At 38.6% G+C, this 17,705-nt stretch overlaps 1 protein-coding gene across 1 annotated transcript in view; it reads left to right on the forward strand.

Moving 5' to 3' along the window:
• Nucleotides 1-8,065, forward strand: part of Hephl1 (hephaestin like 1) — an 88,927-nt gene extending 80,862 nt beyond the window's left edge. The window contains exons 18-20 of the mRNA XM_004644779.1: nucleotides 7,073-7,235; nucleotides 7,698-7,766; nucleotides 7,863-8,065. Of these exons, the coding sequence (XP_004644836.1) occupies nucleotides 7,073-7,235; nucleotides 7,698-7,766; nucleotides 7,863-8,065 (435 nt within the window). The remainder of the gene's footprint in view (nucleotides 1-7,072; nucleotides 7,236-7,697; nucleotides 7,767-7,862) is intronic.
• Nucleotides 8,066-17,705: the final 9,640 nt, after the last annotated feature.

Consider the following 17,705-nt stretch of genomic DNA (forward strand, 5'->3'; position numbering starts at 1 on the left):
TTCAATCCCCAGTTCTGCAAGAGAGAGAGAGAGAGAGAGAGAGAGAGAGAGAGAGAGAGAGAGAGAGAGAGAGAGAGAGAGAACTGCCCTGTCTTGGTACACAGACAGAGCAGCCTATTGCTTACACACTGTCCATTCAATTTATTCACACGTTCATCCAGCAGAACTCAGAGGTTCAACATTCCAACTCCCTTCTCTTAAGGGTGGCCTTAACTAACAAGAGTTGATCAAACTTTTCTTCTGCTCAAACTGGGCAGGACTGACACACTGACTAACTGGGGTCTTACCAGAATCAGGCAAGCAGGCAGACAGGGCACCAGACAACAGACAGACAGAAAGACAGATTGTATCTTTTTCTCTTTGGGGTCCAATGTGAGCCACTCAAGTAAGGAGCCAAGAATCCTCCAAACCTCTAAAAGGACTTGAAAATCTCAAGCATCCACCTCCGCGTCAGGACCTGGAGAGGTCCCTGCTCCATCTGTGAGGGCCTTGACCTCACAGTGACCAAAGAAGTCAGCATGGTTGGTCTTCCCAGCCAGTGTACCAGATGCAGTGGCAAGCAGTAACACTGAACCAACACCCAAGATTTGGAGGCAGTTTAATTTATGTTGATGGGCACTGACCTGGATCATTCCCAGAATATTAGACCCCAATACCTGATGGTCTAGGGCTTATACTGGGTAAGCAAGCAGGAAGTACAGATGCAGAAGGACTTGTCAATTGGGGATTGCTTTGTACAATGTGCGTTTTCTGCTTATTATGCATTGACATATACTTGCTATATTATTTTCCTGTTGTTCGTTCCTTTTTTCCCTCTTTTGTTTTATTGCTTGCCTTACCTTCATTCTACTACAATTCATGGAATTGTTAGCCTCATTGTCTTTTTCTAAAGTATCCTTCAGAACTTTTTGAAGTGCCAGTTTGGTGACCATGAATTTCTTCAGGTCATGGAAATACCTTTGTTTTTTGGCACCAGGGATTGAACTCATGAACTTGTGCTTGTCAGGCAAGCACTTATGCTGCTGAGCTATCTCCCTGGCCCAAAGAAATATATCTATATCTATATCTATATCTATCTATCTATCTATCTATTTTTTTGTGGGAGGCATTTTAGTACAGGATCTACAGGGTCTCACTATGTAGATTGGACTCATAGTGATACACCTGTGTTCAGCCTTCCAAGAGCTGAGATTATGGGTGTGCACCACCATGACAAGTCTCAGTTACTGTCTCAAGTGTGCCCCAGGGGTGGGGTTTGCACAGCACACTGGAGGTCAAACCCCTATTGCTGCATTTGCCTAAACATTTGGCCAGCCCTTGTCATAGAAATATCTTATTTCTACATCAATTTTGAAAGATAATTTTGCAGGATACATCAACCTGGGTTGGAGGTTGTTTTCTTTCATGGCCTTAAATATTTCACTCTAAGATTTCCTAGACTTTGGGTTTGTGTTGAGAAGTCTTCTAATCTGATGTATTTTCCTTCATAGGTGATTTTTTCTTTCCTGGAACAGCTTTTAATATTTTGTTCTTATGCTGAATTTCTGGAATCTTGACAATTATATGCCTTGGTGTAGTTTTTTCTGATCTTAGCTACTTGGGGTTCTATATCCCTCACTTACTGTATGTCAAATTCTTTTTTTTATGCTTAGGAAGTTTTCTGCTCTTACTTGTGTGAACAAAATTTTTTTCTGTTCTTTTTTCTTCTGATTGTTCATAGATTCTGATTATCTTGTGTTTTCTTTGCATAATCTAGCAGCTGTTGGGTTGATTTTTTGTGGTCCTTTGCTATTTTTAATAAGTCTGTCATTTGGTGGTTATTAACCACAAACTTATCTTCTAGATCTAATATTCTGTCATTATACTGGTTGTTCTGCCATGTATGCTTTCAACAGAATTACTAACCTCCTGGATATCTGTTTTATGTGATCCAGTTCTTCCTGTGTTGGTCATGCGTAGTTTCTATCACATTTATAAGCATCTCTTTCAAAAATCTGTTTCTACTCTAGACTCACTAACCATGTCCTTTAGTTGTCATCTCTTTAGTAAACTGTGATTATTTCTGATTCATTGTTTTCTTAGAAACTCATTTATCTGCTTTGATACTTCAGTTGCTACCATTTGGGAAAGCCCAGCTAGGTGGCTTTTGATTTCTTCCACCTCAGTGACCCCTGGATTTGCCCTGAGTGAGCTGAAGATCCAAGGTTCCATTTTGCTTCCATTTTCTGTCTTCTTAAATTTTTTTTTTATCTGCATTGGTGTTGGTAAATTGCATATGGTAGATAGCTTTGCTATCCAGTACCAAGACCTCTTTAAGAAATGCTTTTCAGAGATGTCTTTGCCACATAGCTGGCATTCGGGTGCAGTATTCTTTTCTGATATCTTGCGTCTTTGATTTTTTAGGGATTAATGTTGGTATCTGGTTTGGCCAGCACCCATTTCTTTGAAATGGGACGATGGTATTTTCTATGACCTCCAGACAGTCTTAGTACTGGTATATAAGGAAGAGCAACTGATCACAACAACTATGGCACCTTGGCTAAAGTATTATGGTCAGCGATAACATCAAGCACAGTCCAGAAAATGACAAACTGTGATAACAATTAATTTGCCGCTTTTAACCATAGCTACAAGCTTTATAGTTATATAAAAATTCTAAACCAATCAGAAAATGATAGACACTAATAATCCACTTAATAGAGTGATTTTTCCCTCGGGGAGAGAATTTAAAAAGGGCAAGATAAAAAATAGAGAAATAGAAGAGAAAAAGTTTAGAAGCAAGACTCGAAGGCAAAGGAAGATTACTCAAGCTTTTGTGAAACTAGTGAAGAAGATAATGGAGCAAGAAAGAAGGAAAAAACAAGAAGCAAAAGTGAAAAACTAAAAACCATGTTCACACTCATGAAAAAAACCAAACACAGGTAATCAAGAAGAAAAAAGAACAAAACAACAAATAACGCCCCCAAAAAACAAAGAAAAAAAAGGCAAAAGTAATTTCTCTGTGACTGCAAGATGGTGGTTATCTTCTGGTGCCTACAGTTTTGTAGTAGTGTACAAGTCAGAGCCCAGATGTGTGCTAGGTAACCCCAGTAAATCTGCAGTAGGATTAGGGTGGGGTACTGACTGGATAATCTCAGCAATCCTGCTTTAGGGTTGGGGCAGGTCATCGATTTTGGTGCTTTCAGCTCCACAGTAGTTCAAGCCGATCCTGGCCTGTGGCTGGAGGGCTGGGGCCTGGCTCTTCATCCAGCAACATTCTGGGTGCCCCTCGCCAGCCCACTCAGGGCTCCCTGAGCCTGTGCATCTCCTGTGCTTGTCCCTCACCAGTGCATCAGATGTCAACACTGAGAGCCCTGAGACAAACACAGCTGCTCCCAGTATGGCGTTTAGTTGCCTCTCCCAAAAAGATGTCCAGCTAAGCACTCTACCAAGGGGACATGGCTGTCACCTGGACTGGCCCTTGCAGCACACAGCATTCACTGCTCCACTCCACTGGCATGCTTCTCCTAAAGTGCGGACTTAATCATTCTCTCTGTACCTCTAGAAATTCCATACTCCTTGCATGCTGTGAGCTGTGGTGGTGAGTGGAACTTTCCTCCTTTTCTGTGCTCTAGTCTGTCTCCTCACTTTCTCTGCAGATCCCATTTTTCTCCTTGAGAGCCTTCCTGAGTGCTGGGGATCCACTTCCTTCCTTCCTGTCTTCCCCAAGTTGTTATTTTCCAGTGTCTGGTTTCAATTACTGGACAGGTTGATGTGTCTCAGCTTACCATTCTCCCATTTTCCCTGAAGTCTACAAAGATTTTTTTTACAATGGTATGATTCTATTTGTCCATTTTTGCACTTCCTTCCTTTCATTTTGAGGTCTTGTCCAAAAAGTCTTTGATCACTTCAATGTCTTGAAGTAGTTCCAGTGTTTTCTCCCAGGGGTCCCAGTTTCCGTGCTTAAGTCTTCAAACCATTTTGATCTAGTGAAAGATATGTCTAGTTTCACTTTTCTGCATATGTATACCCAATTTCCCCACAATGTTATTGAGGAGACCCATCATTTTTCCAGTCTGGATTCTGAGCACTTCGTTGAAAATTAGTGGGTTGTAGATAAGTACGTGGGCTTCCTTTTAGGGTCAGCGTGACTTTTTATGTCAATCTCATGCTCTTCTGATGATAGTGCATTTTTGTATTGTATTTTGAAGTCAGATTTTATATTAATGGCTCTGTGTCATTTTTGGTTAATTTCCATGTTTTCTTTTTCATGTATGTTTTGAAGTATGGATTAAGACTTCTTTTGCATTTGCATGTCAAAATGTTTCACTACTACTCATTAAAAGCACCATTATCGGGCTGGTGAGATGGCTCAGTGGTCTAAAGCACCCACTTAGAACAAGCTAAGCTAAGCAAAGCGCAGGGACCGCGGTTCAGTCCCCCAGCACCACATGCCAACCAGCCACCCCCCTTCCCCGTGGGCTGAACTGGCCACACACACACACACACACACACACACACACACAAAGCACCATTATTTCTCACTTTGTACTTCTGCTGGAATCATATTGATTATATATGTATGTGGATTTATATTTGCACTCTATTTTGCTACATTGATCTGTACTTCTGTGCCTCGTTGAATGCCACCCTGTCCTAATTAATGTTACATTAAAGCTTGCAGTTAAGTGGTGATTGTTTTAAAAGATAAGATTTTTGCTTTTTCATGTAAATTTTAGAAGCAGCCTATTGATTCCAATTTAAAACTCCCACTGACCTTTTCAATGGATTTCCCTTGAACTTATACAGTGATTTGGGAAGGACTGACACCTTAATAACATTGGATTCCTAATCTATGAATATGCTGTATATCTCTAGTTAATGTTTTTAGATTTATTTCTGCAATATCATGTAATTTTTAGTATACAGATTTTGTACATATACATAAGCAGACTAGATTTATACATAAACCTGAGTTTTTGTGATAGTGTAAATGGTATTGTGTTAATTTTGATTTCAAATTGTTTTTTGTCAGTATGTAGAAACATAATTGCTTTTGCACACTGAGCTTGTACCTTGTAACTTTGACAAACTCATTTCAGTTCTAATAGCCTTTCTTTAGGTCTTAAGAGAGATTTTCTATATAAACAATATTCTTGTTTTTGAATAGAGATTTTTAAAATTTTTTTCATCTGCTTTTTTTTTTTTTTTTTTTCTTTTTTCTTTTTTCTTCTTTTTGAGGAACCAGGGATTGAACTCAGGCCCTTGCACTTGCCAGGCAAGCACTTATTCTACTGAGCTATCTCTCCGGCCCCTCATCTGCTTTTAAAAAAAATCTGTCTTACTGCAATGGAGAAAAACTCTAGCTTTGAATTTAAGTAGAAAAGTGAGCATTCCTTCCATATTGTTAATCTTGGGAAAAGTCATTCACTACAAAATATGAAGTTGTAGCTTTTTAAATAGATCTCATTGTAGATATCAGGTTAAAGAATTTTCCTTATATTAGTTTCCTGAAAGTTTTTATCATGAACAGACATTAAATTATATCAAATAGCTTTTGTGTGTCTATTATGATTGCATGACTTTTTTTCTTATTTCTCCTTTTCTTTAGTCCATTGGTGAACTGCACTGATTTTCAAACACTGAACTACTTTCTCATTTTGTGCATCAACCTTATCTGGTCATGATACATTGTCTTTTGTGTATTGCTACATCTGATTTGCTATTATTTTGTTTAGGGTTTTTTTCACCTGTGTTCATGAAGAATATTGATTTTCTTTTCTTATAATGTATTTGTTTGGATTTGATATCAAGTTAGTGTCATCCTTATAAAATGATCCATTGGATTGTATTTAGAATTGGTGTTTTATCTTATTTAAATGTTTCATAGAATTTGTAAATGAAACCATGTGGGCATTTTGGAAGATCTCAATACAATTTTAGTTCCTTCATTAGGTATAGTTCTATTCAAGTTACCTATGGAAATAGGTAATATAGTGCTATTCAGTGATCTGTGGCAATTTGTTTTTTGAAGAATTTCGCTCATTTGGCTGGCAAGATAGCTCAGTGGACTACAGCACCTGCTTAGCAAATTCAGGCAAGCACAGGGACCATGTTCAATCCCTGGCACCACATGCCATGCCAGCCCCAGCCCCAGGGCAAGCTAAACTGGCCAGAATCCAGGTATAGTGGTTCATGCCTGCAATCCCAGTGCTGGGGAGGCTGAAAGCAGGAGGATCACAAGGAATCCAAGCTGCATAGTAAGACCCTATAACAACCAAATACATTAATAATAATAATAATAATAATAATAATAATAATTCTGCTCATGCCATATAAGTTGAAGAATTTATGGGCACAGGGCTATTTGTACAATATTTCATTTTTACCATTTTTAATGTCTATGAGATTTTAGTGATTTCTGTCTTTTTGTAATGTCTTTCTCTTTCGTTTACTATTATGCTAAAATTCGGTAATGTAAAGCAAAACACACTAATGATCTTAGAGTTTCTCTTGGTAGGAAATCTGGGAATAGCTCAGTTAGGTGGATCTGATTGAGCATCTTTCCAAAGACTTCCTTAGAGCAAGAAGATCCAAATCCAAGCTTACTCAGGAGGCTGTTGACTAAAAGCTTCAGTACTTCATCATACGAGTATGGCATGGGAGTTGGCCTTTCCCAGAGTGACTCATGTAAGAGGAGGAAGTAAGAGCAGGACTAAAACACAAGACATGGTTCCTGCTAACCTTATTTTACAAGTGGAATGCTATTACTGCATCATATGGTATTGGTCACACAGACCAACCCTACTGTTGAGTAGGAAGAGGCCACAAAGATAATGAATACCAGGAAATGGGGATCATTGGGAGCTACTAATGGAAACTGGCTATGACAAGGTTCATCAATTTTATTGCTTTGGTCAAAGAACCAGCTTTAGGTTTCTTTGATTTATCTTTATTATTGTTTCTATTCTTGATTTTATATTTTTATTTCCTTCCTTCTGCTGACTGTGTTTCTTTGCTCCTCCTTCTCTTCTTGCTGTTCTAATCAAGAAAAATTACACAGTGCATTTTTTATTTTTTTTTACTTCTGCAGATAGATAAATCTTACCGAGAAGATGTGTATGATCTCTTTCCTGGGACATTCCAAACCATTGAATTATTTGCGGATCACCCAGGGACATGGCTACTACACTGTCATGTGTCTGACCATATCCATGCTGGCATGGAGACAACCTACACAGTCCTCCGGAACATAGGTATTGTTGTCTGTCAGTGATGCCAGGTGATGGCACCAAGCTTCCTGTAGACCTGGAAATAGGAGGCATGAAAAATCCCAGATACAGCCCCCATGGAGCTCAGAGTCAAGTAAGAGAGACAGATATGTAACTATGTAACCATAATAGAGAATGATACGCAGCTTAATAGATTACAGAATGCAGGATTCAGTGGCAGGAGGAGGAGGGTATCACTAAGGGTTTGGGAATGTGAGTCAGGGTTTTGTGGGCTGTGGTAGTCACAATATATCTCAGTGGATGAGAAGAAGGTGGAAAGATGAAGAGGGTGGGAACGTGTGTGTACTCATGAAGTAGCTCAGTGAGCATATAAGAAAGATGGCCAATACTGATGGGGTAAATTATTCACTGGTAAAATGACATGAGTTCTTTTGTCAGAAGACTCTCTTCTTGTTTAAAGACAATCAACTTATCTTCCTTGTTTAGACAACAGGATTCCATACTCTACCAAGTCTCCTGGAGGGGCGGCCCACTCAGCCACAGTGCCCTCCAATGGTAATGTACCCTCTCCTGTATCCTGCTTGCGAAAGCCTTGGCATTTCACTCCCAGAGAGAGGCAGGCATCTGACTCTCACTTTTTTTTTTTCACAGAACAATCTGGCAAGGAGCAGCTCTATTTTTTTGGCAAGAATCTGGGTCCAAGAAGAGCCAAGACAGCCTTGGTCATCCTCTTCATTTTGGGACTCCTCCTCCTGATCACCACCGTGATTCTGTCCCTCAGGCTCCACTTTGCGAGGACACAGATGGCCTACCAGGAAGTCCAGTCCTGTGCGCTTCCCACAGAGATTCTGTGAACCATCTGGTCTTCCTCTGCAGGAAGGGATTCTCTAGATAGCCGGATAGTAGCCTGCACGGAAACTGGACCAAATCACCATTCACCAAGGAAGGCTGACAGTGTATCCTGGATCAGGCTTCTGATCCTCTGGAACACTATCCAAAGCAATTTGCTTTTATTTATTTATTTTTAAATGAGCTGTGAATAATCCTCAGGTACAAAAACAGAAAAAGGAGCACACATGGCACTGACAAATGTCAACCCTTACTTTAGTCTCTGAACAAATGCGCTGTAGTGGGAGACCTTCCTGAAAGATATTTTTACATTCCATGTCTGGTAATTTTTAGATTAAACAGTGCTTTCTTATTTCACTGTCAAAGTTTCTAAAAGGACAATTTCTAGAAGGGGTTACAGCATCTCAGACATCTAAACAGAGTAGCACTGAGCATGCGCACCTGAGATGCTTCGCTTAGCTGATCCAGGGGAAAGACCATTCTGAGTTTGTGGAAATACTAAGTCAATGTCTACTGATAGAATTAAACCAAATTAATTTCTAGAGGCCATAACCAGCCCTCCTGGCCTTTCCCCATTTGATACAAATAGCTTATTGCTGCTAGTTTATAAAAGGCAATGTTACAAGGTATTTTTTAAAAATTGCTGCTGCTTTTATGCAAACCTACAGTAATACTTGAATGTTTACAGCTCACTTCATGTTATTTTTTTTTTTTACAATTTTTTTTTTTTGTGTGTGTGGCAACGTCTATATTTTCAAAAACCAGTCTGAAATTACCATTTCAGACTGTAGGAGGGCTGGAATCTGTGAAGGAGCAGCCTAAGTTTTCTCACTGTGAATCAAAGAATCCCTGAGAGTTTGGTATAATCTCTCAGTAAGGGAGAAAAACCTCAAGTCTGGGCTTGAAATTTGATTATAATCTTTCATTCAGTTAGTGGGAATCCTCCTAGGTCTCCACCTTCTATGAAATAATCATTGTCTGAACATGTGAGGATGCCAAGAGTAATTCGCCAAGGCAGCCGACTGGCTGACTGGTTAGGAGGAGACGGGATCGCTCAAAATCCACAACTCCATGTCTCTTAAACACATAGCCCTTTCAGGAAGGAGAAAAAAGGAAAAGGAAAAGATAGAAGAAAGAGTCTCAGTGGCAGTTTGTTAAACCATTAAATCATCTTTAAAGTTAAATATTATAGTTTCCAAGGCTCATATGCACAAATAAAATATTGAATAACTAAAATCAGTGCATTAGGAGACAAAAAACTCTCTGTGTCTGTGGGCACATCTAGATATTAGGTGCAAGACTGACGAAAGCAACATCGTTTATCAGGAGACTGAGAAGTTGCCCACAGCTCAGGGCAAACTGCCATGGGATGGTGACGCTAGATGAGTTATAGTAGAACATCTGTCCTAGCAGTGGATGATTTGGATGTCCAGGTGAACGAGTAGGATCTAACAAATACTCTGGTGGAGGGAACTCTCATAGTTTTTCTTCTTCATCTTGGTGAGGGAAAATGGGTAATTTGACAGAAGCTATAGTTTTACATAAAATGGGATATAGATGCTAGCAATTCCTTTTGTAGTTTGTTTAATGCCATATCAAATAAGATAAAAGATTTTGAATTCCAATCTGCTAGCCACTGACCATGTGATTTTGTAATATGTACTTGACAGTTTTCATACCTATGAAGGCTGTAGAATTACATGATAATTATGTTCAGTGCCTTATTTATTATTCATCTTTCATGAGAAAATGAATTGTTTAGTCCTAAGGTCTTTTTCCTTTTCACTTAGTGTTTTTTAATGAAAACAAAATTACAAAGTAGTTTGCACTATTTCTCTTAAATAAAGTTTCACATGTGCTAAGATGGCTACTTGCTTTTTTTCATTCAGATTATCTTTCACTAAACTAAGGGGGAAGGACTTAAGAGAGAATTATCTCTCAGATATTTAGCCACTCTATCTCTACTTATTAGTGGTGAGAAAACAAAATAGGGTATCTGCACCAATAATATGACTCCGCAAACATTATCTCCTCAAAGGTGCCTACTTATCCTGAGCTTCACTCTTCTGCAATAATCTGTGTGTACCTTTTCTTCCTTGTATGATGGAAGAAGCATCCACGCTCTTACTTCTTTTTATTTTTTAAAGAGTACAAATTAGAATTAAAACAAAAAATTATAAGTGATACATATTTGCACTTAACAAAGTAATATGACAAAGTAATAGTATTTGTTGTAATACATAGTGTTGTCTTCCAACCAGTTATTCATATTACCAGATATATGCATGTAAAGTTGGAAGAAGAAATGCATAAGAAATTAAGAACAAGAAAAGTACAAGCAATTGAAAAAAGATGAGACAAATTAAAGCATTATCTGCTTCTTTCCATAGACCAGCAGAAATGCGCAGTACAGTTGTCCAAACTAGCCTGCTTACATACATAGTGAAATCTCTTTTCTCTCTCCCTCTCCTGTCCCTTTTTTGGAACTCAGTAACTCTTTGCTTTTGTGTCTCTACTTGGCCCTGGACCTCATCTCTTGCTTTCTTTGTGAAATCATCAGCGCTATGTACTGTTAAAAAATAGAAAGCAACTCCCAACTCCATAACAGCCAGTGTTTCTTTGACAGCAGAATGAAGAGAGTTTGCTGTATGTGCTGCCTGTACTGCCTCATCCAATGGATTCCTTAGCCCATTCCCATGGTGCCTGATTCACTGTGCCCAACCCCCACATCCAACCTGCCATTGTCAAGATTGCCAGCTGTGGTGCTGCTTCTGATGGCTTCTTCCCCATTTATCTTCTTTAACCTCTGAGTAAAACTGACAAACATCTTCCTTCTGAGAATTCATCTAGTCCCTGTCTCTACAAAATAAGTTTCTTTTTTTCTTTTCTCCTTTTCCTCTTCCTCCTTTCTTCTTCTTCTGCTGTCTGATACAGGGTTTCACCTTCTTTTTTTGTACTTTTTTTTTTTTAGGACAGGGTCTACAGGGTCTCACTGTATAGATTGGACTCATAGTGATCCTCCTATTTATAGCCTCCCAAGTGTTGGGATTACAGGTGCATGCCACCACGTCCAGTCTCAATCACTGTCTCAGCACACTCCGGGGGAGGGGCTGGCATGGCAGGCCACAGATCAGATCGAACTCCCAGCCCCTGCATCTGCCTAAGCAGGTGCTTTAACCTGCTGAGCTATTTGGCTATCCCAAAAGTGTTTCACTTTTTTTCTTCTTCAGTTCCTATCAATTCCTATTTCTTATCAATCTCTTGCTGGCTCCATTTCCTCTGTCTGCCCTAAATATTAGCATGCCTGAGAACTTGATACCATGATCTTTTTTCTCTCCCTTATCTTTCCTAGAAGCTTGAATATATCCCCAAAGATTTCATATTCTAATTCCTGAATCATGAGTGTCATCTTTTATTGAGAAGGGACTCTGCAGTGTGATTAAGTAAAAGATGTAGAAGTGGGAGGTTTGTCTTGAACATTTGGCTCTAGATGCAATCACAAATGTTATAAAGAGATGTGGCTGGATGTGGTAGAGTATCCTGAAATCCTAGTACACAGGAGGCTGAGGCAGAAAGATTGCTGCAAATTTGTGGCCAGCCTGGGCTACATAGTGAGTTCAAGTCCAGCCAAAACTACATAGGGAGAACCTGTCTCAAAAACAAAGGAACAAAAGAAGTGGAAGCGGCCTATATATGTCCATGAGCAAATGAATAAGTAAAGAAAATGTATTTATACACACGGGAGAACTATGCTGCTATAAGAAGGATAAATTTTTATTTTTTTTACTGAGGACTTACTGGAACTTGTGGGTTGCAATGAAAGCAGTCCTCAGAGGGAAATTTATGGTAGTTAATTCTCATATCAAATAGTAAATAAGTATATGAAAAAATGTTCAGCATCATTGGTCATTCGAGACATGCAAATTAAAGCAACACTGAGATTCCATCTTACCCTAGAAAGAATGGCTGTCATCCAAAAAAACCAGTAACATACTGGTGGGGCTGTGGGGAAAAAAGGAGCCTTTCTCCACTGTTTGTGGGCATGTAGATGAGTATTACTCAGTTCTAAACTCAAGGCTTTTATAGGTAAACGAATACAAGTATATAATTATACTACTAATTTTTACTAGTTCATTGAAAGGAACCATTAATGCTTATATTGTTTGATCAGTCTTACATGCCTATATCTGGTAATCTGAGCAACTACTTTGAAGATTGCAATATGCAATATAATAACCATTGTTAATTTCTTGTTTTGAAATTCTGTGCTGTTTTTATTGTTTTCTTATTCTCTTTAAAATAAATAAAAGGATAAATTTTGAGTTGTTTGTAGGAAAAGGAATGCACCTTAAATTCATAAAGTTAAATGATATAAACATCAGACATACAGTCTTAAATATCACATAGTTTTTCTTACATTAGGGAAGGGTTTCTGTTATAAAAGGGAAGAAGACCAAAAGATGCAGGAAGGAGAAGGGGTAGGAAGGGAAGGGAACATAGAAAGAATTAAGATACATCTGATACATTTACCAAGTACCCTCAAAGAATGTATTCATTATGTACTCCAAACATGTACTACTAATAATAAATTTCATAAAAGGAGAGTGAGAATGACATGTGAAGCAATATGTTATGCTGCTGGCTTTGGAAAGAGAGGAAGCAGTCACAGTCAAAGAATACAAATTGTACAGTTCAAGAAACTGGAGAAAATCAGGGACTGGATTCCCTTCTAGGGCCTCCAGAGGGAATCTGGCTCTGGGCATACCTTGCAACTGACATCAGCATTCAGATATCTAGAACTGTAAGAGGACAAGTTTATTATGCAGTCTTCGCAGTTCAGTTCACCCATGTTCACCCAGCTCATGTTCTTTGGTGTGAAGCTTCTGTATGCTAATATCCACGAGGTCTTTCCCACGCTCCGATCTTCACCTTGCTCAACAGGATCACTGCAGCAGTGCCTGACCAGCCACCTGCTGTCACACTTGTCCCTCCCAAGCACTGTCCACACAGCTGCTACAGTGTTCTTCCAAGGCTGATCACATTGTTTGTTTGGTTACCTCATTTTACTGTCTTTCCACATTACTTTTAACACCAAACTCTACTTTGGTGTAAAAGGCTCAGCCTGATCTTGGCCATGCCCAACTCTAACTTCTTGGATTCTCATCTACTCAAGCTTTCATTAGTTCCTATGTCCCAGTGACTCTTTTTTCCCTCAAGGCCTCTGCACATGTTGCTTTCTATGCTTTAAATATTCTTCCTCTTCTCTCTCTCCAGCACTCCCACCTCATTTCTTAGCTTTCCTAGTTTAGATGTGAGCTCCCCAGACAGTCCTTTCTAAAGTGAGTTCTTTCCACTGTTACTTCCTCTCTCCAGTTTTCCTTTGTATATATCACAGGACATAATCATTTTATATGTCTTCTGCCTTGGGTTTTCTCTAACTCTGACAGGAAAGTAGGAAGAACACAACATAGGTCTATAGTAATTGCTCAGCAAATATTCCATGAATGAATGAATGAATGAACAGAACAAGCAGCCTAATGAGGTTGACTATTTCAACTTTGACCATTTGGGATGCAAAAGATCTCATACTGAAATTCCAAAGATCTCAAAAAAGTAAAACAGATGGGGCTGGTGAGATGGCTCAGTGGTCTAAAGCACCTACTTAGAACAAGCTAAACTAAGCAAAACACAGGGACCGCGGTTCAATCCCCCAGCACCACATGCCAGCCAGCCCCGCCCCCTGGTGGGCTGAGCTGGCCACACACACACACAAATAAATAAATAAATATTAAAAAAAAATAAAGTAAAACAACTCAAGAAGAGTATGACACACAATCCTGGATCTCTTAACAAATAATGCAGGGACCAATGGTATAGGTGGGGCAGACTTTGGAGGTGTATTTAATTCGTAAATGTACCTTATAATTATTTTTAAAAACCCAATATCATCAAAAACAAGAAGATGGAAGATGGAAGAGTAGTGAGCAGCAGAGAAAGAGCATCTCTGAGATTTGGAGGAAGACAAGGAGGGAAGTGGGTACCCTGGACCGAGGAAGAATCTGAAGCAAGAACTGAAGCCTACAGCAAGAGCAAAACGAGATACTTCAATGAAGAAAGAGGTGACAAGTAGTACTGTCTCCCTGGGCCCCAGCTCACTGCATGGGAGGGGCAGCTCAAACTTTCAGATGCATATTGACTGCTGGCAGCCCCAGAGGCCTCCACAGGGTAACACTCTAGTGGAACAGTACAATGGACACAGTATGCTGCAGTGGCTGGTGAGTGTTTGGATTCAGATGTCCCCCAGGAGAGGGCAATTTGCCTCTCCTTGGAGAGGGGCCAGCTGAGCTCGGAACTCAGAATAGCTATGGGCTGGCCACATCTAGCAGCTCCAAGAGTCAGGCTCAAGCAGAACAGAATTCCAATCAGCAAGAGGTAAATGAGCCAAGTGGAACAAACAAACTGAGTCCCAGTCTCACAGCCAGAAACCAGCCTGAACTTCAGTGAAACTGAGTGAGGTCCAGGCTTGTTGGGATTCTCAACTACCTCTTGGTTAAGGTATAGCTGGCTTGTTGGAATCAATCAACATGGGTCTTGACTCTGCACAATGTGACACCAGCGACATGCTATGAAGTGGATAACTTTTTTCTCATTTTCTTCTTGTTTTGCTTTGCTTTGGGTTTTTTATGGTCTGTTCTTTTTACATAAGTGTGAACATAGTTTCTAGGTTTTTTGTTGTTCTGTTACGTTCTTGTTCTTATTTCTTCCTTTTCTCTTCATTTTCTTTAATCAGTTTCCCAAAGTTTGCATAAGCTTACTTTGTCATCCAGTATTGTTTCCAGTTTCTTTCTCTTTGTCTATTTCTGTTACCTCTAACCCCTTTTAAATTTTCTCCCCTGAAGGGAAGACAGCTATATTGAGAGTTTATTTACCATATACAATTTTTGGGTTAGTTTTAGTTTGTGTTATATAAGCACAAATCTAGTTCACATGTCTAAAGATGGCAAATCAAGAGTTACCAGTTTGTCATTTTTAGGCTGTATCTGATGTTATTGTTATTGTTCACTGTACTACTTTAGACAAGGTGACATAATTGTTCTAATCAGTTTTTTGTTCTCAAATGCCAAGACAAATTGAATAGCTCATAAACAATACTACAGGTCAGTGTCAAAGAACCAGGGACTGGGTATAATATATTTCAATTTCTCATGTCCAATAAGTTGAAGAAATAGTATCTTGCAATCAAAACCCTAAAGCTAGCTATATCTTGAAGGTATCTCTGAGAAGTAGTCATTTCCTACAGATTCTAAATGCTAGCAATAAAGCTACTCACCAAATGCAATTTACAAGCATCAACCCAGGAATTAAAAACAAATGAAAATGAGAAGACACTTAAGAAAGATGAAACCTCAGACTCCCAACCACCCTAGGCACACTGGAGGTAAATGAAGAAGAAAAGTCTAAAAAACACCCATCTGGACTCTCTCAAGTGATAACAGCAGAAGTTACAAAGCAAATGAATGAGGACCTAGAAAAAATTCAAATCAGAAATAATTTTTTAGACAACTACAGAGATAGTGACCATAATGAAAGATATGCTTAGTCACTCCAGAGCAGATACAAATTTGAAAAAAAAAAAAAAAAAAAAGAGGAGCTTGAGAAAATGATGGAAATCATGAATGCGAAACATAAGAAAGAGACAGAATCCATGAAACAGATTCTAACAGATATGCAGATTTAAAATAACATTGAAAGTATATGCAGCAGAATGAGACAATGTGCAGACAGAATATCAGATGTAGAAAACATGATTGCAGTGAGTGATCATGAAGAGAGAGTTTTCTTAAAAATAGCAAGGAACAATAAAAAAATCAATCCAACACTGCTAGATGATGCAAAGAAGAACAATATAAGATTGATCAAAGTCTGTAAAAGTAGGTGGTAGTACAAACGACATAAAATACCTGTTCATAGACATTGTGGTCAAAAACTTTCCAAACAGGAAAAGAGAATCTGACATACAGTTAACTGAGGGATACAGAACTTCAACTAGCCATGATTTCAAAACAAAACAAAACTACACCAAGGCATATAATAGTCAAGATTGCAGACTTGAACACAAGACACAATACAGTTGACCTTTAAGTTACAACTGACCTGATATATGAACAACTTGGATTATGACCAGAATTTTAATGTACAGCCAAAGTCTTCAGTTATGACCTGAATGCTGGCAGTTGTGCCTCCATATGGTCTCAGATACAGATTTAATTCTTAAAAAATTCTACAAGGAACATTACAACATTCTTTTCTATATAGAGTGTATTCAAAAATCTTGTATTAATGTCTCTCTGAGGACACTGAGATCCTCTTGTGTACTGGAGAGAGACTTTGAAGGCTGTGTAAAGGAGCCTGAGCCTTCAATTGACAACGTGAGTTACAACTAGCCCTTTGGGATGAATTGAGTCCATAAGTCAAATAAAATCTGCTTGGGAAAAGAAACAAATAACTTATAAGAAAAGCCCATCAAAATCACAGCAGAAGGCCAGGTATGCAGGCACATGCTTATAATCCCAGCACATGAAAGATTGAGGCACAATGATTGCTGTGAATTGAAGGTGCACCTACAATACACAGCAAGACTCTCTTTAAAGAAAAAAAAGCAAAAGAATCACAACAGACTCCTCACCACAAATCTGTAAGTCAAGGAGAGCTCAGAATGAAGTATTTCAATCCCGAAGAGAAAACAACCTGCAATCCAGACCAATGTACCCTGCAAAACTATCATTCAGAATTGACAGAGAAATAAGATACTCCCATGACAAAGAACACCTGAGGAAATTCATGCTCACCAAAGCAGAACTCCACAATATTCTGAAGGACATTCTGGAAAGGGACAACAAGGACTACAACTCCATAAATTCCAACAGAATCAATCTATCAAGCAAGGCAAGAAAAGGAGAATAAAAGGGAACCAACAACAGGAAAATAACATGGCAAGGATAAGTCAATATATGTCAGTTTTAACCATTAACATAAATGGTTTCAATTTATCAATGAAACAAATAGGCTGGTAGAATGGATCAAGAAGTAAGATCCAACAATATTACATGTACAACAAATACACTTAATTTAAAAATTCATAGATGAAAAGTCAAAGTATAGAAAACTACTCCAAGTAACAGGAGCCCAGAAAAAAATCAGAGGTAGCTATTTTATTCATAGACAAAATGGATTTCAAGCCAAGACAAAGATCACTGCAACCTTATAAATAGAACAATCGAAGAGGAAGAGATAAAAATCATAAATATATATGCAACAAATACTAGCTCACCAAAAATATGTATAAGACAGATATTAATGGACATGAAAAAATCAAATAATCACTAATACTATTGCAGTAGGGGACCTAAATACACCACTATTACAAGTAGACAGACAACTACAAAAAAATCTACAAAGAAATATCAGAACTGCATCAAACTTTTGAACAAATAGACTTAGTAGATGTCTACAGAGCATTCATATCCACAGCAGAATATATATTCTCAGCTGTGCATGGGACAGTCTCAAAAATAAACTAGATGCTAGCTCATAAAACATGCTTAAGTAAATGCAAGAAACTGAAATTATTTCATGCATATTATT

Source organism: Octodon degus, unplaced genomic scaffold (genome assembly GCF_000260255.1).
Source record: "Octodon degus isolate 3935 unplaced genomic scaffold, OctDeg1.0 scaffold00209, whole genome shotgun sequence".
Lineage (NCBI taxonomy): Eukaryota > Metazoa > Chordata > Mammalia > Rodentia > Octodontidae > Octodon > Octodon degus.